We start from the raw sequence: 27291 nt of genomic DNA, 5'->3' as shown, positions 1-27291 counted from the left end.
CTGTAATCTCAAACTCATTCATCAGCACCTTCTTGAACTTCATCAGATCTTCTGGACAACTCCCCATAAGCAATATGTCATCAACATAAAGACACAACAGAATCATATTGCTTCCAGAATGTTGCACATAGACTCCATATTCCATCTCACACTTCTGAAACCCTTGCTTCTTGAAAAATGAATCAATCTTCAAATTCCAAGCTCTGGGTGCTTGCTTCAATCCATACAAAGCTTTGTGTAATTTGTACACCATCCCTTCCTTATTCTTTTTCACAAAGCCAGGGGGTTGTGACACGTATACCTCCTCTTGAAATGGACCGTTTAGAAATGCAGACTTTACATCCAGATGCATCAAGGACCAACCTCTGTTCGCAGCTAACGCAATCACCAGTCTGATTGTTTCATGTCTAGCTACAGGAGCAAACACCTCAAAGTAATCTAGTCCAGGTTTATGAAGAAAACCTCTAGCCACTAGCCTTGCTTTGTGTTTACCAACTGATCCATCTGGCTTCAGCTTTACTTTGAAAACCCATCTGACGTTGATGGCTTTCTTCTTCTTTGGAAGTTTTGTCAGCTTCCAAGTTTTGTTTCTTTCTATAGCCTCAAGTTCTTCTTTCATGGCATTCAGCCAGACCTTCTTCTTGAGCGCTTCTTCTATACTCACTGGTTCAGAATCTACTAACATGGCGCACTGAATGACCTCTCCTTCTGAGTCAATTTCTGTGTCTTGCAACATGTCAAAATCTGCAAACCTTCTTGGTATAGTTCTGACTCTTTGTGGTCGCTGAGCTACTTCAGAGTCAGCTACTCCAGAGTCACCACCTCCATGATCATCTCTAGAAGCTTGTCCTCCAGACCCTATGTCTTCAGAGTTTTCCCTTCCACAATCATGACTACCACCAGACTCTGGATCATCATCAGAATCTGGATCTGGATCAGAATCAGATTCTCCATCTGACTCATCTTCAGAAGATGCTTCATCTTCTGACTCGTCTTCAGAAGATTCTTCATCTTCTGACTCCAACTTTTCTTCAAAAGTTATCTCTACATTAGAAGTTGGTTGAGACTCTCTCCAATCCCAAACTTCTGATTCCTTCACAATGACGTCTCTGCTGACTTCAACTTTGTTAGTCTCTGGACAATAGAGCTTGTATGCACCTGTACTGTGGTACCCCACCAATAACATCACTTTGCTTCTATCATCCAGCTTCTTCCTTCTAGCTTCTGGAACGTATTTGTAACACACAGAACCAAAAACCTTCAGATGACTAACACTCTGCTTCTCCTTAGTCCACTTTTCTAAAGGAACAATTTCCTTCAGCCTCTTCGTTGGACACCTGTTGAGCACATATGCTGCAGTAGCAACAGCTTCTCCCCATAGATTATGAGGAAGCTTTTTCTCTTTAAGCATACTTCTCGTCATATCAAGCAAAGTACGGTTTCTACGTTCAGCAAGACCATTGTGTTGAGGAGTATAAGGAGCAGTAACTTCATGCTCAATTCCATTATCATCACAGAACTTCTGGAATTCTGTAGAGTTATACTCGCCTCCACCATCCGTTCTGAGAATCTTTATCTTCTGACCACTCTGTTTCTCAGCCTTCACCTTGAACTTCTGGAATTCTGTGAACACCTCAGTCTTAAACTTGATAAGTGTTACCCACGTCATTCTTGTGAACTCATCCACAAAAGACACAAAATACCTATTTCCTCCAAGTGAAGATTCTGGAAATGGTCCACACACATCAGAGTGCACTACTCCCAGAGCATGCTTTTCTCTTGGAGCAACTTCTGATACAAATGGCAATCTGGGTTGCTTGCCTTTCATGCATACCTCACATGACTTCTCAGGCTTCACAATCTTTGGAATGCCATGTACAAGCTTCTTAGAACTTAGATGCCCCAGGCTTCTATAGTTCAAGTGCCCCAACCTCTTGTGCCACAGCTTACTATCACCTTCTGAGCCTTCAGCACTCAGACACTCTATTTCAGCTGTTTCTACATTCACCTTGAATGTTCTGTTGCTTCCCTGTTCAGATTGCATAATCAACTTCTAATTGGAATCATACAACTTCAAGAGGTTATTCTTCATAACAACTGAGAAACCTTTCTCAATGAGCTGACCCACACTCATCAGATTGCTTCTGATTCCAGAAACATACCAAACATCTTTGATCAGAACAGTCTTTCCATTCTTCACCTTGACTTTGACATTTCCCATACCTTCTGCATATAGGTACTTATCATCAGCACATCTGATCTTTGTCCTCCTTTCAGAGTCAAAGTCTATCAGCCATTGTTTGTTTCCAGTCAAGTGATTTGAACACCAAGTGTCCATATACCACCACTCTGACGAACGTCTTTCGTCAGACTCTGAAGCCATCAATAGCACAGGTTCATCATCTGATCCTCCTCTGGCTATATTTGCTTCTTCTGATCTCCTTCCTTTGTTTGCCAAACAGTCTCTAGCAAAATGGCCAAACTGTTTGCAACAGTAACATTGAAATTTCTTCTTATCCTTTCCCTTCTGATATCTCTTCTCATCAGAAGTTGAGGCTTCCTTCTGGAATCTATCACCACGTCTATGCTTCTGGTCCTTCTTGACAAAAGAAGCCTTCAGAGCTTGCTCAATTTCTCTCTCAGAAGTTCTCTCAGTCAGACGCAACTCTTGTGCTTCTAAACTGCTTTGCAACTCTTCTATTCTCATGGTTTCCAGATCTTTAGAATGTTCAATGGATACAACAATATAATCAAATTGAGGAGTAAGTGACCTCAATATCTTCTCTATGATTACTTGTTCAGAAAGAGTTTCTCCACAAGCCTTCATCTCATTAGTGATCACAATCACTCTAGAGATATACTCAGAAACTTTCTCATTGTTCTTCATGTTGAGATTTTCATATTGCTTTCTCAGGGATTGAAGCTTCACCTTCTTTACTGATACGTCACCACCGTAACACCTGACCAGTATATCCCACGCCTCCTTAGACGTCATAGCATCATAAATCTTCTCAAACACATTCACATCCACACACTGATGGATGAAGAGCAACGCCTTTTGGTCTCTCTTCTTCGTCTCTCTCTGCGCTTCTCTTTGTTCTTCCGTTGCATCCGCTGCAGCCGGAATATATCCTCCAGTGACAAGATCTAGAACATCTTGAGCACCAAATAATACACGCATTTGAATCATCCATCTATTCCAGTTTTTACCATCAAGAACTGGAAGTTTGGTATTCAAATTGCTTCCACTCATCTTTAAACTTGTGCAGACAAAAACCGATTTCACTCACACTCACACAGTGTTTCCCAACCCACAAACAACCAAGAAAAATGTGATTCAACACAACTTTGTTTCCCAGAAACAAAATCAATCACACAGTCACACAAACTCACATTCACTCGTTTTTTCCTGTGTTTGGAACCGGAGCTCTAGATACCAATTGTTGGTGCACAATGAATAAAGATGGTGACAAAGAGAATAATAGAATAACGGCGCAAAAGAGATGAGAGAATAAATGTTGTATTCTACTACTAATGATAGCTATTACAAGGCTATTTATAAGAAAAGAAAATCTTGCCACATAAGCCCTAAAACAGTAAACTTAGTGAATAGGTCTAAGGTACAAACAGTACAGTACTACAAAATACTAAAGTACCCTTACTACTAAACAGCTAAGCTAATGGGACCCAGACAGCATCTTCTGGTCAATACTATCTTCTGAGTAACCATCAGAAGATCAGTCCATCTTCTGAATATTGAATTACTCTTCAATAACTTGATTGGTAGGGGAATTCTTTATGAAAGAGAGAACTTTGTATTTTTCTTGATGCAAATGGGTGAGATTACATCTCTATTTATAGTATTCTAAGGAGAACTCTAGACTCATTAATTCTAGAGAGTTCTCAATCCTAAAAATTCAAAGAGTATTCTAGAGAATATTACAATAATAAGAAATATCTAAACTCTCCAAATACTACAAGAATTCTCTAGAAAATTTACCCAAAATTACTTAACCCCAAAATAACTAAGCCCAAAATAACTAAGCCCAAGAATACCAATAATAATTAGACCCAAATCAAGTTTATTATTTCAACATCCCCCCTTAAATTTGATTTGTGACTCCAAGCATACTCCTTAGCTTCACGAAAGTTTCCAACTTGAGTGGCTTGGTGAAAATGTTGGCAGCTTGATCTTGAGACATCACATACTTCAACTTCACCTCCTTTCTCTCTCTATGCATTCTCTTATGAAGTCATAACAGGTGTCGAGGTGCTTACTTATTTCATGAAATACAAGATTCTTTGTCAAAGCAAGTGTTGATTTAATGTCAACACATATTTCCATAGGATCTTTTTGTGGAATCTTTAACTCTGTCAACAAGTTCCTTAGCCAAACTGCATGACAAACACATGATGTGGCGGCGACATACTCGACTTCACAAGTTGATAGTGTGACTATTGGTTGCTTCTTTAACATCCAAGTGAAAGCAGTATCTCCCATAAATAACACAAAAATAGTAGTTCTCTTTCTATAATTCAAGTCTTCACTCCAATCGCTATCGCTATAGCCAACAATCTCATAATTGTTAGAAGAATAATAGTGCAAGCCAAAGTTTGTTGTACCTTTGATGTATTGAAGGATTCTCTTTGCCGCCTTGAAGTGAGTTGTTGTTGGAGCTTCCATGTAGCGACTTACGACTCCTACAACATAAAGAATATCTGGTCTTGTACATGTCAAGTAACATAGACTTCTAACCAAAATTTTGTAAAGAGTTGGATCCACAATCTCTCCATTTTTATGCTTACTCAACTTGCTACCACACTCAATCGGGGTGCCAACTGGATTGGCATCATCCATCTTGAATTTCTTAAGTACTTCTTTGGCATATCCTTCTTGGGTGATGGAAACTTCTTTGGCATCTCAAATTAATTTGACATGTCTTTCTTGAACTCTTCGAACATGCTTGGATTTTTCCATGTGAAAATCAAGTCATCTACATACAATAATACAATCAAAATATCTCCATTTTTCTCTTTGATATAAAATGCATGTTCATATGGACACTTGATGAAGTTGTTGTCTTGAAAGTACTTGTCGATTCAAACATTCCAAGTTCTTGGTACTTGGTTGAGACCGTACAATGCCTTCTTCAACTTCAAGACTTTTTCTTCTTGCCCTTTTACTTCATAGCCTAATGGTTTCTCAATATAAACCTCTTCTTCGAGGAAACCATTCAAGAAGGTCGACTTCACATCCATTTGATAGATCTTCCATTTATTTTGGGCTGCCAAAGAAATGATCAGTCTAATAGTTTCAAGACGAGCAACGGGAGCAAATACCTCATCATATTCAATTCCTTGTCTTTGACTGTATCCTTTCGCCACCAATCTTGCTTTATATCTTTCCACGTCTCCTTTTGCATTCTTCTTCGCCTCGCACACCCATTTTACTCCAATTGCTTTGTGTCCTCGTGGAAGTGTAGTAATTTCCCACGTATCATTCTTTGTGATTGACTTGATTTCTTCATCCATGGCGTCTCTCCACTTTATGTTTTTCGTCGCTTCTTGGTAGCTTAGAGGCTCACAATCACCAAAAAGACAAAAGAGGTTAATGTTGTTTAGGTTTTCGGTTACCACATAAAGATCTTAAATGCTCCTTAGTCGCGGTGTCCTCTCACTTGAGCTTGTTCCCTCCAACCTTGGTGTCGGTGAGGTCGGTGGTGTAAGATGTTCCTCTATCATTGGTTGTTCAATTTCTTCTTCTTCTTCTTCTTCTTCAAAGTAAGGAATAAAATCATACCTTTCTTCTTGAACACTCCAATCCCAACAATCTTCTTCATCGAACTCCATGTCGCAGATTATGACGATCTTTCCACTATTTATATTATAAAGCTTGTACCCTTTGGAGCTTGAGTTGTAACCTACAAACACATATTTCTCACTTTTATCATCGAGCTTTGTTCTCCTTTCATCTGGAACATGGGTATATGAAATGCTTCCAAACACTTTAAGGTGAGAGGTCTCGGGCTTCCTTCCACTCCATGCTTCTTATGGTGTCTTCTCGTGCACACTTCTTGTTGAGGAGCGATTTGTCAAGTAAATCGCACATGCCACTACTTCGGCCAAAACTCCTTCGACATCTTCTTTCTCTTGAGCATGCTTCTCACCATGTTAAGTATGGTTCGTTTCTTTATCTCTGCTACTCCATTTTTTATGGCGATCGTGGCACAGTTAGTGGACGACGGATTCCACGGTCTTCACAATATTTGTTGAACTCATTTGATGTGAACTCTCCTCCTCGATCAGATCTCATGGCCTTAATGGAAAGACCACTTTCTTTCTCCACAAGGGATTTGAACTTCTTAAAGTTTTCAAACACTTCTAACTTCTTCTTTAAGAAATAAACCCATGTTTTTCGGGAATAATCATCAATAAATAGGAGAAAGTACTTACTCTTGCCAAAAGAGTTCGGTTTGATTGGTCCACAAACATCTGTGTGTATAAGCTCTAGCGGCTTTGTGGCTCTTGATGTTGATTCCTTTGGAAAGATTTTTCAGAATTGCTTCCTAATTAGACATCCTTCGCAGAGTTGGTCTGGGTGGTAGATGCTAGGCAAGCCTCTCACCATCTCATTCTTTGCCAAACGTTCTAGACCATTGAAGTAGAGATGCCCGAATCGTAGATGCCATAGCCATGAAGAATCGGTATAGCAAGCCTAGAGACACTTTGCCACATCATTTTGAATGTTCAAAAGGAACATTCTATTCTTTGACATAGGCACCTTAGCAATCAAGTTATGTCTATAATCTCTTAAGAAAAGACTATTTTCTTTCAAGTGGATGTCATAGGCCTTCTCTAATAATTGTCCTAAGCTCAAAATATTATTCTTCATGTTAGGCACATAGTAGACATTGGATATGAATTGATGACTACCAATCTTCAAGCGTATGAGAATTTTACCTTCGCTTTTGTCTGGTATCTTTGAGTTATCTACAAATGAGACATCGCCAGTTGCCGCTTCATTGATCTTTACAAACATGCTTCGATCGCCGCTCATGTGGTTGCCTGCGTCAGTGTCGAGGTACCACTTATTTCTTTTCTCTTCAATTTATTTTGACATGCGAGTAGCAAAGTTTCTTCTTCTCCACCTTTTTCTTTTACAAAATTAGCTTCCTCTTCAACCTTTTTCGAGAACCTACACTCGGATGCATAGTGACCAATCTTGTTGCAGTTGAAGCACTTGATTTGTGATTTTTCGTACGTCGACCATGAATTTCCTCTTCCACGACCTCTTGTCGCTTGTGGATTCCAACTTATTTCTCCATTGTTGAGGTTATTAGAGTAGTTGTTGTAACCTCCTCATCCTTCTCCTCCACGTCCTCGTCCATGTCCACGATCTTGGCCTCGACCTCGTTCTCTTTGACTCTTGTAGTTTACGTAGTTTGCTTCCTTTATGTTGAGTTGTAGTAGTTGCTCTATAGCCTCCTTTTGTTTAGTTTTTCTCTTTTGTTTTTCTTCATATGTTTGTAAGAAACCCATGAGTTTCTCTATGGTCATGGTCTTTAAATACTTGTTTTCTTCAATGTTGGAAACAATGAAGTCAAAACTTGGATTTAAAGTACGAAGTATTTTCTCCATGACTTTCACATCATCAACATCTTCCCCATTTCTTTTAAGTTGATTGACTACGACCAATACTCGAGAAAAATAATCAGAAATTGACTCGGACTCCTCCATAAACAAACGTTCAAAGTCACCTCTAAGAGTTTAAAGGCGAATCTTTTTTACCTGCTCAACTCCTTTGTTGCAAGTTTGAAGCTTGTCTCATGCTTCTTTGGTTGTCGTTGCATTGGATATCTTCTCAAAAGTATCTTCATCCACCGATTGATAAATGAGGAAGAGAGCTTTCTTGTTTCTCTTTCTTGACTCCTTCAACGTATTTTTCGCACTTTGGCTTAACAAGGCTTCATCTTTCTCCTTGAAGCCTTTGTCAACGATATCCCACACATCTTGGGATCCTAGTAGTACCTTCATCTTGATACTCCAATTATCATAGTTATTTTTTGTGAGCATCGATATTTGGAAAGGGAAACCTCCATTCACCATTGTTTGAGGACCTCGAAGCTCTGGTACCACTTTGTTGGAATTATGATTGTTTTTGTATGTAGGACAAGTGTTTATAAATATTGGAGGCTTGAATAGAAACTTGATAGGTAGGAGAATTCTTTATGGTAAACTTTGTATTTTGCTTGATGCAAATGTATGAGATTACATCTCTATTTATAGTACTAAGGAGAACTCTAGGCTCATTAATTCTAGAGAGTTCTCAATCATAGAAATTCAAAGAGTATTCTAGAGAATATTACAATAATAAGAAATATCTAGACTCTCCAAATACTACAAGAATTCTTTAGAAACTTTACACAAAATTACTTAAGCCCAAAATAACTAAGCCCAAAAATACTAATAATAATTAGGTCCAAATCAAATTTATTATTTCAACAACGGCTTAGCTAGCTGAGATCTATTTAAAGAAGGGTCATACTAACTAGTCTTTCATGGATATTTAAAAAATTTAAATAAAGAAAATATTTAAAAAAATTAATTATTTTAATTTCCAATGCATTGGCTACACATATTTAAAAAAAAATACTTTTTTTTAACCTTTAAAGAGTGTTCCTAAAATATTCGTGAACATTTCTCTTTAAAGAATTGAGTGATTGGTCTGCTCTATTATCCAAGATATGCTCATCTATTCATTTCATATATATATTTATGGCCTAAGAAGATTAGTGAGTGCTTATTGATTTAAAAGACAATTAGTGAGTGCTTATTGATTTAAAATGATAGATTTTATTCATGATTTAAAACACCACCACCAGTAAATGAATGGATATAAATCTTTTTGGAAATATATCTCCGTTTTCTTTAATGTCTGACTCTATGTGTAGTGCTCCACTACTTCCTCTAGATGAATTTGGCTGGGGGAATGAGTATTGGCAAAATAGTGGGAGGTTCACCAAAAGTGGATCATTAATTTGAAACTTATCTTAAATTCAACATGGGTGATGTTCTTCTACTCTTGCTACTATTAGCTTTTTTTTGGCTTTTCCTTTGGAAAACCTCAAACCATGATATTGCTATTATTAGTCTTTCAACATCTTGGTTTTCATTTTTTGTTATGTACAAAGTAGTTTTTTGTTTTTGTTTTTATATATATATAAAGACAGAACAATACATGTACAAGAACTTTGCTTGTATTTATTTTTTAATTTTTATTTACCTACATACTTAATACAAAAGGACTTCTAACATTATGTTTACCATTACTCCATGTAATAGATCCAAACAGATCATTCTTCAACGAAGTTAGACTTGAGGAGAAAATAACTTGATAGCTTATTTGTTTGCTACTTTTTGTAAATTGTAGTTTCTCTGGAACCAATTGGACTTTCACCCCACTAGGAGCATCGACGATGGCGGAGTAGACAGTTTCATCATCTTCGCCAACATTCGTAACAGTTCTACTTACATTCACGATTTCTTTACCATTGAAGTTGGAGATTGCTATGGAAGGATAGTTTATATTGGAAATATGACCAGAAGTAGAATCCTTGGGACAACTGAAACTATTCGGGACAGTTCTTGAGATAACCTTAATTGTGGTTGTGTTGAATCCAATGTAACATAGATAGTTCAAGTAGTCAGTGGTACTAGTTTCATAAACTAGCCCTGGTTGAAATGGTTCTGTTGATGTTATTTCGCCAGCTCCGTAGTCATAAGGTGTTGCAATCGGTCCTGTGTCTGTCGTAATGGGAGCCTTCATATTGTTAATTTGAGTTGCTGCATTTAGAAATAAACGAGTTTATAAGTTACTAAATAGGTATTATCGTATCAAGAATTACATTTTATATCTAATGTTTATATTACATACGAATGATCAAGATTATACAGAATTAATAGATAAACTGACAACAAACTGCGCTGCTATAAAAATGAAAATACTAACCAGAGGTCATGATAGCTGATTTGATTGCGGAGGCACTCCAAGTTGGATTCCTAGCTTTTATGCTGCCTGCAAGGCCTGAAACATGTGGGCATGACATGGAAGTCCCTGATTCGAGATTATATAGAGAATGTTTTTCCCCTTTTGGAACAAACTTTTCGTCATTTCCAATCCACGCGGCTAGAATGGTAACGCCTGGTGCCGCAATATCAGGCTACAAAGAGAGAATTGATGATCATATTCAGTGGTGTACATTCATGATAGTTATCTATATAGTTATATATACCTTGATAATATTCTTTGAAAGTGCAGAAGGTCCTCTACTAGAAAAAATTGCCACCATAGGTGCGGGCTTATAATCCATGACGGTAATTGTTGGTAGAATTGTTGCCACTGGATTGCTTCAGATTAGTTACATGCAAAACATACAATAAGGTATAAGAAAATTGGACATGCACTAACAATATAACATTACTAGTAAAATTGATCATAATTATTTACCTTGTTGAATTGACATACTGGAGTAATGCAGAAGCATTTACTGGTCTTACCACTGTTGCTGGAAAATCTTTATAGTTATTTGCCACTGCTCCTTCGCTGTCAGTAATATGAATAAGACCTATTCCACCAACTTCTTGCACGGTCGTAATTTTGTCAAAGGTTAAATAATCATCATTTATTCCATCACAAACAACAATCTTTCCTTTCACTTTATTTGTATCTAATGAACTTGGGTGACACTTCCTGCATTTTACGAATTATGTTAATTATTATTTTTTTTACATTAAAACATTGCGCACTATAAAAAAAAAATGCAATTTAGCTAGTGATGATAATTTGTGAGGTAAGTAAATTCCTCACTAATTGCGATGAATCTAGTAAGTAGAAAAAATATAGATGATAAATCATAAATGAATAAAAATTAACGAAGAAATTTGTGAGGCAATTTTTTCGTCATAAAATTCGTTAATTCTAAATTCCCTAACTACTTTTTACGTGGCCAAAATTCGTTATGAAATTTGGATCGTCGTAAATTTTGTCATTAAAACAGTATCTGATGGAATTTTAATACTTTTGCGGCAGATTTCTACTCTCTCTAAATTTAATTATTTAGTAGTGGAGGTGTGAGGTTTTTGAGTTTGAACAACATTTGTTTAAGTTTATTCATTGTTAGATATATTTTGCTTGTGTACCTTGCTTCATCTAAGTCAGCAGTTGTTGTCTTGGCAGACTCTCCAGTTATCAATGGATAATCAGATGATTTTGAAAGAGGAGAGAAATTTATAGCTTCACCCTAAAATATAACAAAAATGTTGAGAGTTTTCAAAATAAAAAACAAAACTATAACAAACATTGGAAAGTAGGTGTTACTCCCTCTAATTCTTACTATAAGAAAAAAATCTATCTTTTTAAATTCGTCGAATAATTAATATATTGAAGTAAATTTTTTCTTTTAATAAAATTGAGATAAGAGGAGTATAAAGTATACCTTAATGACTTGGGTATTACCCAAGAGAACATTGGACTGAAAGTCGCGATCAATGGTGGTGGCAGCAACCGTTAGTATCCAAGGAGCATCATTAACTACTGTATTTTGACCAGGTCCTGAGTTCCCTGCCGAGCAAACAACCAAAATGCCACGCTCCGCAGCATGGAACGACCCAATTGCAATCACATCGGTTGTCAAGTCAGGTTGAAACCCCGGAGACCTGCCAAGGGAGAGCGAAAGCACATCGACTCCATCTGAAATTGCATCATCGAACGCCGCAAGGATCCCAGAGCCCGAGCATCCAACACTGCACACTTTATAAATCGCCAACCTTGATTCAGGAGACCCGCCTTTTGATGTCCCCGTCGCAAGACCGTAGTAAGATGCACCTGTCACGACATTCCCTGCCGCGGTCGACGCTGTATGGGTACCATGACCAAATGTATCCCTTGGAGTGTTTGCCCCAGCATCATCATCATCAGGGTTAGGATAATACCTTGCTCCTATTATCTTCCTAAGCAAGTCAAAAGAGCATGTTAGCTTTGACAAATAAAAAACTTATTTTATAAAATTTTCATTGCATGAAAAAAATATTTTTAATGGGAATTTTGTTGTATTTACCTATTACAATTTGATGAGTTGAAGTCACTTGATTTCATGCATGTGCCATTCCATTTGGCTGGGATAGGATCCATTCCCTTATCAGAAAAACTTTCTGCTTCTGGCCATATACCTGAATAATCCATTTTTAATTAATTAATTAATAAATTTATAAAACAAATCAATTAATTACAATTTAATTAAATCAACCTGAGTCTAACATGCCAATTACAATGTCTGATGAAGATGGAGAAGAACCAGAGAGTCTCTTATTAATTATGATTTCAGTTTCTGACTTGAGAAAATCCCAAGAACGTGTGGTATGAAGCTTCAGTATGGGATCCGGAAACACAGACACGACTCCGGGTTGTTGAGCAATCGAGTTTGCTTCGTTTTTCGACAATCGAGCAGCGAAGCCTGAGAATCCATGTTTGTAGTTGTGTATTAGAGCTTTATCATTCCTGAATAATTCACAATTTCACATCATAGATCATTAATTAATCACATTTTACAATACTAGTTAATTGATCATTATGTATATGTACTTACTTTCTTAATACAGTGTTTAAAACATGGACATGATCTTTGCGAAGGGTTCCATTAGTTGAATCTGCAGCTCCCATATAAACAATATAAACTTGATTAGCATTCTTTGATTGAGTTGATGAAGATGTTGATTCTCCAAGAAAAAGTAAGAGAGAGTAAAATATTAGCATTAATAAAATTGGATTTTCTCTCATGTTTTTAGTGTTCTATTTAATTAGTTGATGAGAAATATACTTGTTAGCTCCCGGGGTATACCTTTATATAAGAAGCAATCTGTCTAGTGTCTCTAGTTAAAGGTCATTATAAGTTGGTGCTTATTCCTATTAAAGATGATAAGTTGGTGCTTTATTGTGTCAGCATTGAATTCATGATGTATAGGAAGATATATTATCTTCATTATATATATATATATATATATATATATATATATATATATATATATATATATATATATATATATATATATATATATATAATGTTTTGGAAGAGAAAAATATTATTAATTTTATAGTGCTTGGCTTCAAAAGTCATATTTGGAGTATATGTGAAAACACATTTGGTTTGGCAAAAACACTGTATAATCATAACATGATATGTTCGGAATACAATGCGTTTACATACAAGCGTTTTTTTCAAGGTTCAATTTTAGTGAGAGAAATTTAGAGATACAAAGAGAGAGATTTGTAGGATTGAAGGATAAAAACTAAAAAGCATGTAGAGGCATCTGAGTGATTGATAATCACTTTTACAGACTTTAGATTTGCGTGATTTATATATTAAGAGTTGGAAGGATTGAGAAACACATTGATAGAAAATAAAAGATGTTCTTGGAATTTTGTAAGACCTTTTTATTGTAACTCTTTTGATATCTCTTGTAACAATTTTTTAAGTATAGTAAATTAGAGAACCGCCACTCCCTAATTTAGTCGAACTTGGTAAACAAATTATTTGCGTTCTCGCCACTTTATCTTAATTTTCTTGCTCGTATAGAGGACTTGCTACCACCCTTTGTGTGTACATTAAATTTGTTTGAGGACTTTAAGTTTGGTTGTCATTGTTCTTTATCTCACACATCAAAGTTCTTGGTGTAGTTGAATCTTTTGAGTTTCACAATAAATGGGGCATACTATGGAGCAAATAGGCTAAATTTATAAGTTGAAATATTTGAAGATTAGTGATACTGGGTTGCCAAAGAGTTTCTAGAGTAAGGATAGAGATAAAACATTTTACCCTTGCATGGAACTATTAAATAGGATACTGGTAGACTAATATAATTTGAAGTTATTTAGGTCTTTTTCATTTTCACATATCAAGCTAGACCAACATAACAATAGGATTATGTAGTGTGTCTTTATTAGTTATCCCAAAGGTGAGAACAGTTGAAGGTTGTGTGAAGGGAAACATCGAGGATTAAAATTCATCAAAAACACGTGCGTTACTTTTGACCATACCCTTAAAGGGTTAAAATTAAATACATGGAGGTGAAAGAATTAGAAACTATGGTTGAGAAGGTTTAGTTTGAGGTGGTGGTTTCTGCTAGGGTAACTAGAGGTGGAAAGGAGGTAAACGCTCATGAGTCTAGTTCTAATAAGGGTAAGTTATAATGCCTTCTAATTATATTTGACTCATTATTAGGTAAATAGGTAAGGAAGGAAATTGTAACATCGTAAGGATACACTTGTGTTGATGTTATGCTGTGAATGTGGATAAAGATTTGCAAGACTCAGAACCAAATATCTTGAGAGAAACATGACACAGTCGGAAACTTGAAAGGAATAACAAGCTCTAAACCTACACAAAACAAGTTTGCAAGTGAGGAACTTGTCAAATAAAGCTGGAATCCACCATAAAGAAGAAAACTTTGAGTTTTATATAATGAAAGATAATCCTGATGGCCACGCCAAATGTCTTTAAATACAGAAAACAAAGAAGCCCTAATGATTTTTAATCCAAAACAAATAAAATAGAGAAAAAAGTCTAACGCACTTTTAATCCAAAATATAAATAAAATAAAAAATTAAGGAAAATATTAAAATGTTATTTTTGGGCCAGAAACAAATTCGAATAGCTTAAAAAGTCTTCCTTATAAGTCTTCTCCACCTCTGAAGGACTCGACGCTGCGTTTTCTTCTTGATAAATAGCCTCATCAGCTTGATATTTCTAAATGTAAAAAACATTGAAAGTATTTGATATATTCCTGAAATCCAGAAGAGCTACCACATAACCATTATCATGGATCTTTCGGTTCACTGTGAATGAGTCATATTAGCGTGGTTGCAGTTTGTTGTAAGTACCAACAAAAAAAACCTCCTTATGCAAAAAATATCATCACACTATCTCCCAAATTAAAAGATTTAACATTTTGATGTTTATCTCTCAGAGGAGGCAAATCGTTTGATAGATTATATGCAGTCAATTCCTTGAAATTATCTAGGATTCCTATCACTTCTTTTGGAATTGCCTTTAAAACACTCATCAGCCTTTTACTCACCACTTGACGGAAAAAATCATTTTCTTTAACCACCTCATCAAGCTTATTTTCACTTTGTGTCATCACCAAGAAGCTACATTTTCTTCTTCTTGGATTCTTATCAAAGTGAAAATAGGAGGCATGCAAATTTTATGTGTGTCCCATGTAAACATTATCATGTTATCCCATCTTCAATAAGTGATATCATTATCAAACTGTCAAGGCCTACTAAGTAAAAAATGACAAACATCCATATCAAGAACATCACAAAGTATCTCTTCTCTGTGATGCTTTCCACTGGAGATAGGAACTCTACCAAACGAATGTTGTATGACTTCTCATGGGGTTTTATGGACAATTTCAAATAATCTACCAATTTCTGTGTCACCAGATTCTCTGTACAGCCATTATTCACAATTAGATTACACACATTGTTCTTGACAGAACATTGTATTTTAAATAAATTCTTGTGTTGCCCCTCATCTTTGGATGCTAGTAAAATTATCTACAATGCAAAATTTACCGTCTCATAAGATTCTCCCTCTACAAACTCAACCCCTGCATATTTATCATTTCAACTATATGTCCTACTCTTTTTCTATTCCTCTACCATTTCTTTCGCAACAATAGTGACTCTCCTTGTTGGACAAACATTTGATTTGTGACTTATTCCATTAAAACAATAACACGCGTCTTCAGTGGGTTTATCATATGATTTATTCTACCTCAAGACTGGTGCTTTACCATACTAGACACTGCTAGGGCTGCTAGTCCTCTTGTTCTAAAGGTTGGAATCCCTAATTACTGCACTCTTTTTTAAATATGATAGATTTGTTAAAAATTGATAAAATTTGTGTTCTCGTCACTTTATTTTATTCTAATTCTTCCTCGTGTGAATTTCTAACATCCTTTTGTGACATTAATTTTCTCACATCCTTTTGTGCGTATATTCATTTTTTTAAGACGATCTATTTTGATTAACATTACTCTTTGTTCCAAACATAAAAAAATTGGTGGTGATTGAAATTTTACAATTTCCAACAAACTTAAATATTACTTCAATTTTTTATTATAAGTCGTTTTGGATTTTTCACACGTATTAAGAAAACTAATAATTATTGTATAAAAATGAGAAATTATGAAGGATTTTCCAAAATTATCCTTCATTAATGACATGTGAAAGATAAACTTACATAATTGAAAGAAGAGAGAATAATAAATATTTAAGGATATAATTGGAAAAACATTATTAATTATTCGATGGAATTATAAAACGACTTATATTAAAATACAATTTTTTTCCAAAACAACTTATAATAAAAAACGGAGAAAATATTAATAATATTTTTAAAATATTTATGAAAAGATTTAAACATCGTTCTATGAAATATGATGTATTATTGTTTATACTAGTATTGCACACATATAAACTAATATCAGTGAGTGGTATACAGTATAATAGTGTTATATATTAAGTTTATTATATATTTATTGTAAAATTAAAATATTTACCTGCACAAAAATTAAAAATAATTAAAAATATTATACTGGTATATTTTGATTAAAAATTATATATTTATTCTTTAAATAAATCAATTATTTAAACTTGTAATGCATTGAATACAAATGTTTTTAAGAAAAACATATTTTTTACTTCTTACCATTGTCAATTATTTTAATTTTCACTACATTTAATAAAAATATTTGATAAACAAAATATACCATTTTAAACTCTTAACCAGTGCTCCTCAGAAACTCGTTAACATTACTCATAATTAAATTAAGAGTGAAGACCCGTTTTGGTCCCTCACAAATATTACACGAGTCAAATTAGTCGCTCACACAAAAATTGACCCAAATTAATCCCTTACAAAATTTAACCGGATCATATTAGTCCTTCTGCTAATATTTTTCTCAAATTGGTTTTTTCCTACTTCTAAACCGGTTCTTTCCATACTTTTAAACCGTGACTGGACTGACACGTTGGATTTTTTTATATTTTATTTTTTAAATACTAAATTAATTTTTATATTTAATTTCCTTTTTAAACAGTTATCAATGAATAATGTCAAAAAAGCCAAAATTATTTTTTATAAAGTAATTTTTAAATAAGTAATTTTCATTATTTCTACTAATATTAACAAATTTTATACATAAATTTTTATCTATGAGGTCTCAAATCCAAGTCCCTTCAAGTTAAATGATTTTCACTTTACCACTAGACAAATCAATTTCTATCGTTAATAAAGTGACTATCATTTACAACTAGAAAAATCAATTTCTATTGTTAGTAGAGTGACTATTATTTACAATAAGACAAATCAATTTCTATTGTTAGTAAAATGACTATCATTTAACTAGATAAATCAATTTCTATTGTTAATTAAGTGATTATTATTTACAACTAGACAAATCAATTTCTACGGTTAGTAAAGTGACTATTAATAACAACTAGACAAATCAATTTCTATTGTTAGTAAAGTGACTATCATTTACAAATAGACAAATCAATTTCTATTTTATTAAATTGACTGTCATTTAATCTGAAGAGACTTAGGTTCGAGATCATATTGGTACAAATTTTGTATTTTTTATTTTAAATTTAGAATTGTTTAAGATTAACCACATGGGCCTCAGTTCAACTCCTTATAAGAAACAATTTCGGCTTTTTTATATTATTAATTTATAATTGTTTAAAAATGAAATTAAAAATAAAAATTTAAAAAACGAAAAATAAAATAAAATCCAACGTGGCAATCCAATCACGGTTTAAATCTAGGAAAAAACTGGTTTGAAAAAAATATTAATAGAAGGACTTATAAGATCCGGTTAAATTTTATAAGGGATTAAATTGAGTTTATTTTATTGTGAAGGACTAATTTGACTCGTGTAATATTTGTGAGAGACCAAAATGGGTCTACACTCTTAAATTAAATAGCTTCAAGTAAAAATTAAACTGTCAAAACCTATATTTATTGGCAACCCCACGTACAATTAAATAATCTAATTTGAGTGATAATCATTAAGTATATTTATTAGTATTAATTTACAGTCAATGATAACCAATTAAATAAAATTCTATTACTTAGTATTTTTTTTCTTAAAGGTTTTTACAACACACAGATGGTTTTTTTTCTTAAAGCTACTTTGAATTGTATTCCACCATTAATAGTATAAACTTATATTCCACACCAGTGGTTTATATGATTAATGACTGTTCTGGGTGTAGTGTGCATATCCAACCTCTTCGTCAATAAGTCATTTTCTTCTCCCAAAAGAAGCTGTTTTCCATGCTTTTAGAGAAGCTAACCATCACACAAATTTATTACCCGATCAAGATTATTTTATCTTATCCCATAATTATTATGATTCGACAACCGATTTTTTTTTTTTTTGTCTTTGAGCATTTTTTGTTACAATTCTTTTTAGCCTTTTATTAGATGATAATTTAAATAATCATAATTTTTCTTAATAAATTTAAGAATGTTAGGCTTCTAGATGTAACATGATAAGACATGTCTCAAGATCCAAAGACTTTAAAAGTTGAACTAACCACTATTTTTGACAATTTCTTTATTCACTCCCTGGTTGAGAATTCCGGCTTAAAATTTTATAATATCTCTGATTTTAGAGATGCATCTTTGAAGTCAATTTTTTATTTATTATTTTCTCTAAATTCGGAGATGCATCTCCGAAAACATATTTTTTGGTGTTTTCAGAGATGCCTCTCCGAAAACGCTCATTTTCACATTTTCTATTATTTCGGAGATGCATCTCCGAAATATACTCTGAGTTTTTTTTCTTTCAAAACAATGATTAATCTAATATTTTACGTTAATCGACAAAATATAATAGAATCGACAAAATAAAACACATAAATTAGAATAATAATATTATAAATACGAAAAATAGTTGTACGGGATCGTGCTTAGTGTCAAAACAATAATACAACCCGAATACAAAAAAGTCATTAGTAAAACATAAATAGACAACTGCTACTGAGTATGTCTAACCCTAACTCCCTGGGACCTCCTTTGCCGCCTATACGCCGCCGCACCAGCCGCGTCATTGACCATCCTCTCCATATTGGTAACTTCCTCTGGACCGCCCTGGTCAATGATATCTTTGTCCAATGCATCCTGTCCAAGTATCTGTATCCGCTGGCATACCGGCAGGAGATCAGTGACATGGTCATCCTCGATCTGCAGGTTCTCAAAGATCTCCTCATGTGCTGGCCTAGGAGGATCTCCGGGAGCGTCGGATGTCATCAAAGGATGTGACACATGATAGAACCATGTGACGTACCCCTCAGGTGTAACACCCTTCTAGACCCCGCGACAATTTAATAATTAATCAGAGTAAAAACATATGCACAAGGGTGCCACAATTATTTAAAATAATTAAACCAACCATGGTCAAGTCATGCTTCATTAGGAAACGATTCACCAAAACATAATCATGTTTAACACAGCGGAATAAGGAACATCGTTAAATACAACTAAATGGAAACACCATTCATCACCAATTAAAATAGAGTAATCTCATGAAAACTCTAAAAACTATCGTTCCCCAGTGTTACAGATCAGAGCATGACCGACACAACCCAACATAAACGGATAAACTCTACGAGTCATCCTCACCAAGCACTAATGCCGCTACTCCTCAATCTGAAAATGACAACATGTAAGGGTGAGTCTCATTCTCAATTAGTAAATATTATGCAATTCATAAGTAACAAGCATCATAATATACCGTTCACCCAATTATACATATTCAGATTCACATCTATTATTCATTAATTCACACAATAATAGATTACAACACATAACACAAAAATCCATACGATCATGTTATGACAAAATGCATATGACACAACTGACACTATGCATGTGGTACCAATAAACCGTGGAATCAATCCACCTAACCAATCTACGCCTCATCGAGATACGGCCCACCGACACAATTTCCGCACAATGGAAAATATGTCCACCAACGATCCAAACATCACCGGGATCCAACATCAAATGCATATGAATAAATGAAACACACATAACATACTTAAAAACATCACCGAATCACGATGAACAATTCATCTCAACACCACATCACCGAATAAGTATGTACATGTTTTCAACATCATTCAAATAGTCATGCATTCATCACAATCATAATAATAATCACAACCAATTCATCATCACATCAAACACATCGTCACACCTATCTCATATGCACACAATGTTCAATTCTCATCAAGTAATTAAATCGAGTTTTAAAGAAATAAAGTCAGCCACCGCCCATATTCATCATTCGTCATATAAAACATTTAATTACTTGCACAACGCTCAAAACGACACTAAGAAATGATACACGGATCAAAAGATACGTTATTTTAAAGTTTTAGAAATATTCACACACAGCAAAGTTCGCTCAGCGAAGCAAGACAGAAGCGAATCCTTCAGACCTCCGCTCAGCGGACCACTAGCGACGTCCAACAGAAGCGAACTACGTTGGGACCTCCGCTCAGCGGAACTGCGATTTCAGCAAACCCCAAGTCTGCGACAGACCCTGCGATTTCACTCCCTTTTCACCCAAAAACGATTCCAGACATCACATACAGGCATACAATCATCATATATTCAATTATACACCACAAAACATCATTTAAACGCATTATTAACCAAATAGTTCCCACAATTATCATCAATTCAATCCAATTATAACAACCTAACCTAACAACCCCAATGTCTAATTGAATCAAACCATACATCAATCTACCTATTACCTAAGACCACATAAGATATACTAAAAGGAAGAGTCCCCCCTTACCTCGATGAATCTCTTGAATGCTTTCCTTCCGGTTTCACGTTCTTGCCTCTTTCTCTTCTCTTGCTCTTTTCACGTGTTCTTCCTTTTTCCCCAAATGGTTCTTTTTTTCTTATTTTATGAAAAATAAAATATAATAAATTAACCACAACTTAGTAAAAGGCCTAACCAATTAGCACCCCTCTTTTACTAACATCACACCATAAGCCCAATGGCTCTTACTCCATCATTTTCCAATTAAATCCAAATAAAATATTAAAATTCCAATTATTTAATTTAAATGCAAATTAAATTAATAAACTGAAATTATGGGGTGTTACATCAGGCACCAAATGATGCGCCCAATCCTCAAATATAGTAGTGAGGCCCACTCTGGTAGCGGTGTCGGGAGCAGCCTCAAACGGAGACCTCGGTATCATCTGCACACGTCCAAACTGCCTCATGCACCGCTCCAGCAGATACCTAACCATGATGTTGGTCCTACATGCCAACCATCAAGAGTATAATGCGATGCGGTCGAAAGGGACAACATTACGGTAATTAGTGACAGGCGTCCAACGGATGTCGTCGTGCACAGTGCGGTCCAGGTACACCCGATATGGGCCCACTACGTTATTCCCCCTTTGGAGGACGTATCGTGTAACACCCTGATATCCGCTGCACGCATCAACCGTGTCGGCCAACCGAGCATGTTACCGGCTTAATCAATAATCCCCCCTAGGTCCGCTTATCGGCTGCCCAGGAAATATTGTTTTTGCCTCCCGCAGGAATCGAACCATGTACCTAGGGGTTAAGTACATATTCATAGCAATTCCTGCTACCAATTGAGCTAGCTCAATTGGTAGCAGGAATTGCTATGAATATGTACTTAACCCCTAGGTACATGGTTCGATTCCTGCGGGAGGCAAAAACAATATTTCCTGGGCAGCCGATAAGCGGACCTAGGGGGGATTATTGATTAAGCCGGTAACATGCTCGGTTGGCCGACACGGTTGATGCGTGCAGCGGATATCAGGGTGTTACATATCGTGCGGCCTTGGGCATGACGTAAACGTACACAGGATCAATGGCGAAGCCGTGGATGCGGTGGAAGTATGAGATGATCTAGCCCTAAAACACAAATACGATACGATAATATAATATGTGAAATAATATTGAAAAAAATATTAAATGTGAAATAATAATACGATAATATTAAATAGTAAATGTGAAATAATATTGAAATAATATTGAAATAATACGATAGAATAATATAATATGTTGAAAAAAATATGAACCATAATTAAATGTGAAATAATTAAAAAGAAACGTACTGTCAGGAGTGTGCATGATCCAATCAATTGTCTGGTCCTCCAGTTGGAGGCTTCATTCAGCTTCTGGTATAAGTATACCAGAATAGCTGCCCCCAGTTCCACTGGTCCACTGTAGTCAGATCGATAAAGTACCAGAAATACGTCATGTCGACCTAGGTTCCACTTTTGTCCACAAAGAGTGCAGTTCCTACCAAGAACATGAACCAGCACCGCAGAGCGCAAGCACGGTGGTACTCAATAAAAAACTCGTCACCCTCATGCTCCGACTCCGTTGCCGCCACCAAATGGTTCTCATACAACTGTATCAAACTAGAGAACCTGATATGCGCCCCACTCGTTGCTCTGCACTCGTAATCGACCATGTTTGGGTCCATGCCCAGATAGTCCACCATTCACTCAATGGTCTCAACCCTCTGTATCCGGGAATGGTCGAGCAGCTTCCCTCTGATCGGCAGGTGGAGCAAACAGGCCACATCATGTAAGGTGATCGTCAACTCCCCAACATGAAGGTGGAAAGAAGACGTCTCCTTGTGTCACCTCCCGACAAAAGCGCTCTGCATGCCGTGGTTAATGGTACTAAAGCCGGTCATGTATAACCCACCAAGCCCGCTCCCTGCTACCACATCATTAAACTACTGAGCCTGTGATTTAAACAGAGAAAATATCTTCCGTGCATGTTTCACGGATTTTATGGTCGGCCGTTCCTGTCACAACAAAAACAAAAAAGAAACTTAGTTAGACTGTTAGGAGAAAGTGGAATAAAAACCTAAATAAAAAACGGTTTAATTATAAAGTGTAATTAAAAAAACTATCTCTCCCTCTCAAACACGTCGAACGACGTGGTCGTGGTAGTAAATCAGCACGGAAGTGTCTGTAGGCCCTCCCAGGTAGCCCTCCTCCGCATCATCCTCCCCGCTCGGAGGGTCAGCATCAGGTATATCATCCTCATGATGTCTCACCTCCTCCTCGATCTCCTCCTCCTCACGTACCACCTCACGAGAGGAAGACGCTCGAGCCAGCCGACTCCTAGATCCAGATGAGGAACCAGCAGGCGCCTAATCCATTTGGACGGGTACTCGACCCCGTCCCCGTGTTGATGCTAACTGTGAGGCCCGCTCGTGTCGAGCTGATGCGGTTTGTGTCTCCCTACCCTGTCTAAGTCGTGCGGGGTTTCCTGACATTTTCCTGAAAAAATTGAAACTGGTAAGAAGGCGAAACAATCAAGAAAATAAAAAAACAATTCTGAGTTCATTTTGGAAGTGCATTTCTGAAACTGGTCAGAGAGGTGTTTTCAGAAGTGCACTTCCGAAACAACCTGCAAACTCCATTTTTGCAGAAAACCCACATCTTGCCCTAAATGCTTCAAAATCAATTTTTTTCTATCTAAACACACTCAGTGACATATAATAACTTAAACCTACTACATTATGCTAATTTCAAAATCCCCTAATATAATTTTCAATCCTAGAGTTGAAGGTTGTTAAACTTACAGATTTGAAGCTTTGTTGATGGTGCCTTTGAATGTTGGAGAGCAACTGGTTGTTGTTTTGAAGTAGTCTTTGATTTGTGTAGGAGCAAATGATTGGTGTTTTAAAGTTTTGGTGTTTTAGGGTAAAATGAAAAATAGGGGGAGACTGTTTTGTTTAAACCGCAAACGCATGTGTTTTCGGAGATGCATATCTGAAATTACCTTTTCGGAAATACATCACCGAAAACACCTTTTTTTAAATAAAAAATAATTTCAGAGATGTATCTCCGAAATCACCCTTTTTGATGACTTCGGAGATGCACTTCCAAAATATATGAGCATTTTAGAAATTTCGTACAGATTTTTAAGAAGGTTGGAGGTGGATAAAAAAATTGTCTTATTTTTTTATTGAATCAAAGTCACTTTTTATTAATTAAATGTTATAGTAAAATAAAATAAAATAAAATCCTATATGAAGTGAATGCACGGTGGAGTGAATGCATGCGCATTGTATATAGTGCGCCACTGAAGATATATGAATGTGTAAAAGTATGGAGATAATTGCAGATAACCACAAATGTATATAATAAATTGATGTATAACTGACCCTCAAAAGTGGAGGTAGAGAATTATGGAAACAGGGCCTTTGTTGCTGTATGTCTCTAGTTGTTTAATTGCGGTAATTCACTTATCTTTATTGAAGCATCCAACACTTTTATTGAGTTGGGTTTAAAAAGGAAGGTTTTGTTTCTCATTGTTTAAAGATATTATATATTTTAGTGTTTTAAAAATCGGATTGAACCGGTCAATTGATTGGCTCTAATTAGAAATCAGAGAAATCATTAGTATGATTTGATTGTTGGATTGATTATGCTATTAAACTAGTCAGAACAAGTTAAAACCAGTCAAAATTAATGAACCGGCGATTTTGAATAACCTTTTATAAAAAAAATCTTTTATGATCAGAATAATTCAATACTCCATCTTTTAAAAATTATGGTTAATGTTTCTAATTAAAAATTATAATAAATTATTTTGTTAAGATAACATAGAAGGAAAATTTAATTCGTAAATTTAAATCTTGACATCTAGGCTCTAGCAATGAAACTTTGAACATCAAACCAAAAATTATCATAACAAATTAGTAAGATAGTAATTATTATTCACAAGATTAATTTTTTGTGTGTGTAATTATTAGCTTTTGAGAGTTGTAGGTTTATGGAAATAGAAATTAATCATGCGGTACTGTAATTTGTGGAGAAATATGGTAATCTTACTAGACAAGCATTTTGCTAAACCATATATATACACAAATTAATTGAATTTGGTCTGAATGGGCACGTGTTAAAATTATTTATTAATTGAATTTGGTCTGAATGGGCACTTGTTAAAATTATTTATTAAGTGTAAAGTTTCCACTTATTAAATGGTTTTGGTCTAGATTCAACTAACTAGTACTAGGGAAATATTTTGAATAAAATCATGTTTTTGTCAATTTTTATATAAAAATAAAACTTCAATAAAATATAGAAAAATTATTTAAGACATTGGATTTTTGTTATTAAATACAGATATTTTATAGTCATTTTAAAATATTTAAATAAAAAAAGTCAAATAAATTTTATAGGGTTCATTTTAAAATATTTAAATATAATTTTTTTTTACACAATTTTAAATAGTTGGATGATAAATAATTTTTTTCATTAGACAAATATATATAACAAAAGAAATACAAAATAGAGAGGACATAAGTCATTCTCGGTCAAACTATAAAATTAGCTCAAAATTGTATACAAATTAGGGATGGCAAAACAGACTGCCCGCCCCACCTTAAGTCCGTCAACAAGCGAGCGGGGTAGACAAGCCCGCCAAGTAAAATGGGCATAACATTCATGTCCGCCCCGCTAAGGTGGCGGGCGACGGGCTTGCCCGTCTATTTATTTATTTATTTATCTTTTAATTTTTAATAGATTAATAGTATTTTTTTTACCTTTCAATTAAAATTTTCATTTATTTTTTAGAACAATATTTTACAAAGCATCTTTTAAACAAATTTTACCTAAAAAAATATTGCATATATTTACAAACAAATGTATAAAATAAAACCATCAAGAATTTGAATTACTAGAATTAACTTAAAAAGGGTGGGTTTAAGGCGAGATGAGCTTAACGAATAGATGAGGCGGGCTTTAGCGGGTGGCGGGCTTTGGCGGGACGAGCTTAGGCGGTGCGGGCTTTGGTAGGCGGCAGGCCCAAAATCCTAACCTAACCCACCATAATACAAACCGTTCAAACTCGACAAAAATGATTTAAAATATGGGACATGGTCCTCGGCTTACCCTTGAGGAAGGAAATATCTGATCTCCCCTATAACTGAAATGGAAATTAAGAAAGCTCTTGACAGCATAGGAGACTCAAAAGCCTCGGGGCTAGATGGTTTTGGTGCTAAATTTGTTAAGACCTCTTAGAGTATTATTAAGATGGATATGAGAGTTACTGTCATGGAATTCTTTGCAGGAGGGAAGATTTATGGTGCAATTAATAGCACTTTAGTAAATCATATTCATAAAGTTACGAATGCTAAATCAATAGGAGAATAAAGGCCCATATCATGTTGCACAATAGTCTACAAGATTATATATAATATCATGTATAATAGATTAGGATAGAGTTTTAGGGAGCATTATTCACAAAAGTCAAGCTACATTTGTACCTAGACAACACATCCAAGATCATATATTGTTGGCATAAGAATTTATCAAAGGGTTTACTAGGAAGGGAGGAGTACCAAAGTGCATGGTGCAAATAGATCTACAAGAGGCATATGACACTGTAGTATGGAATGCCTTGGAGACTATATTCTGAAAGAAATAAGCTTCCCAACAATCTTTACCAACTGGGTGATGATGACAGTTAAAACAATTTCTTAAAAGTATATGATTAATGGTGAACAGACAAGATTCTTCAAGGCCAAAGAGGGATTTAAGACAAGGAGACCCTATCTGTCCTCTTGTTTGTCATAGTAATGGAATATCTTCACAGAACTCTGCAACAAATGAAACACATCCCTGATTATAACTATCATGCCAAGTGTGAGCAACTGAGTATTGTTAACTTAAGTTTTGCTGATGATCTCCTATTATTTGCTAGAGGGGCCACAAGGTCATTTGAGACTATGCTGCACAAATTCCATCAGTTCTCAAAGTCCAAAGGCCTTAAAGTTAACCAAGCTAAATGCAATACTTTCTATGGGAATGTAGATGATAATATTAAGCAGGAAAATCATTCCCTTACTGAGTTCACTGAAGGATCACTGCCTTTCAGGTATCTAAGGGTTCCTTTGACTAGCAAAAAGTTGTTTGTGCACCATTGTATCGTTTCGGTTGATAAAATTATGGTTAGAATTAAGCACTAGAGTTCTATATTGTTAAGTTTTGCTAGCAAGTTACAATGAATTAGAAGTGTCATATTTGCAATTGCCAATTATTGGATGTAGTGTTTTCCTATTTATGGGAAAATGATTTAAAAAGTAGAAGCTGTTTGTAGATAATTTCTTTGGACAGGCAAAAAGGCCTT

General features: G+C 35.2%; 2 protein-coding genes across 2 annotated transcripts; both read right to left on the bottom strand.

The window, feature by feature from the left end:
- Window positions 1–4216: 4216 nt before the first annotated feature.
- LOC131657526 (secreted RxLR effector protein 161-like) lies at window positions 4217–4858 on the bottom strand. Its single transcript, XM_058926913.1, has one exon. The coding sequence runs from the start codon at window positions 4856–4858 to the stop codon at window positions 4217–4219; it is 642 nt and encodes a 213-aa protein (XP_058782896.1).
- Window positions 4859–9147: 4289 nt separating this feature from the next.
- LOC131660277 (CO(2)-response secreted protease-like) lies at window positions 9148–12880 on the bottom strand. The gene is made up of 9 exons (XM_058929489.1): window positions 12645–12880; window positions 12306–12556; window positions 12117–12228; window positions 11496–12009; window positions 11200–11300; window positions 10508–10750; window positions 10293–10407; window positions 10010–10220; window positions 9148–9843 (listed from the first exon to the last, which is right to left on the bottom strand). Exons 1-9 carry the CDS (start codon window positions 12833–12835, stop codon window positions 9284–9286), a joined length of 2298 nt encoding a protein of 765 aa, XP_058785472.1. The 5' UTR covers window positions 12836–12880; the 3' UTR covers window positions 9148–9283.
- Between the last annotated feature and the right edge of the window lie 14411 nt (window positions 12881–27291).

The sequence above is a fragment of the Vicia villosa genome, linkage group LG3 (assembly GCF_029867415.1).
Source record: "Vicia villosa cultivar HV-30 ecotype Madison, WI linkage group LG3, Vvil1.0, whole genome shotgun sequence".
NCBI lineage: Eukaryota > Viridiplantae > Streptophyta > Magnoliopsida > Fabales > Fabaceae > Vicia > Vicia villosa.
This window is presented reverse-complemented; position numbering and strand designations above follow the sequence as displayed.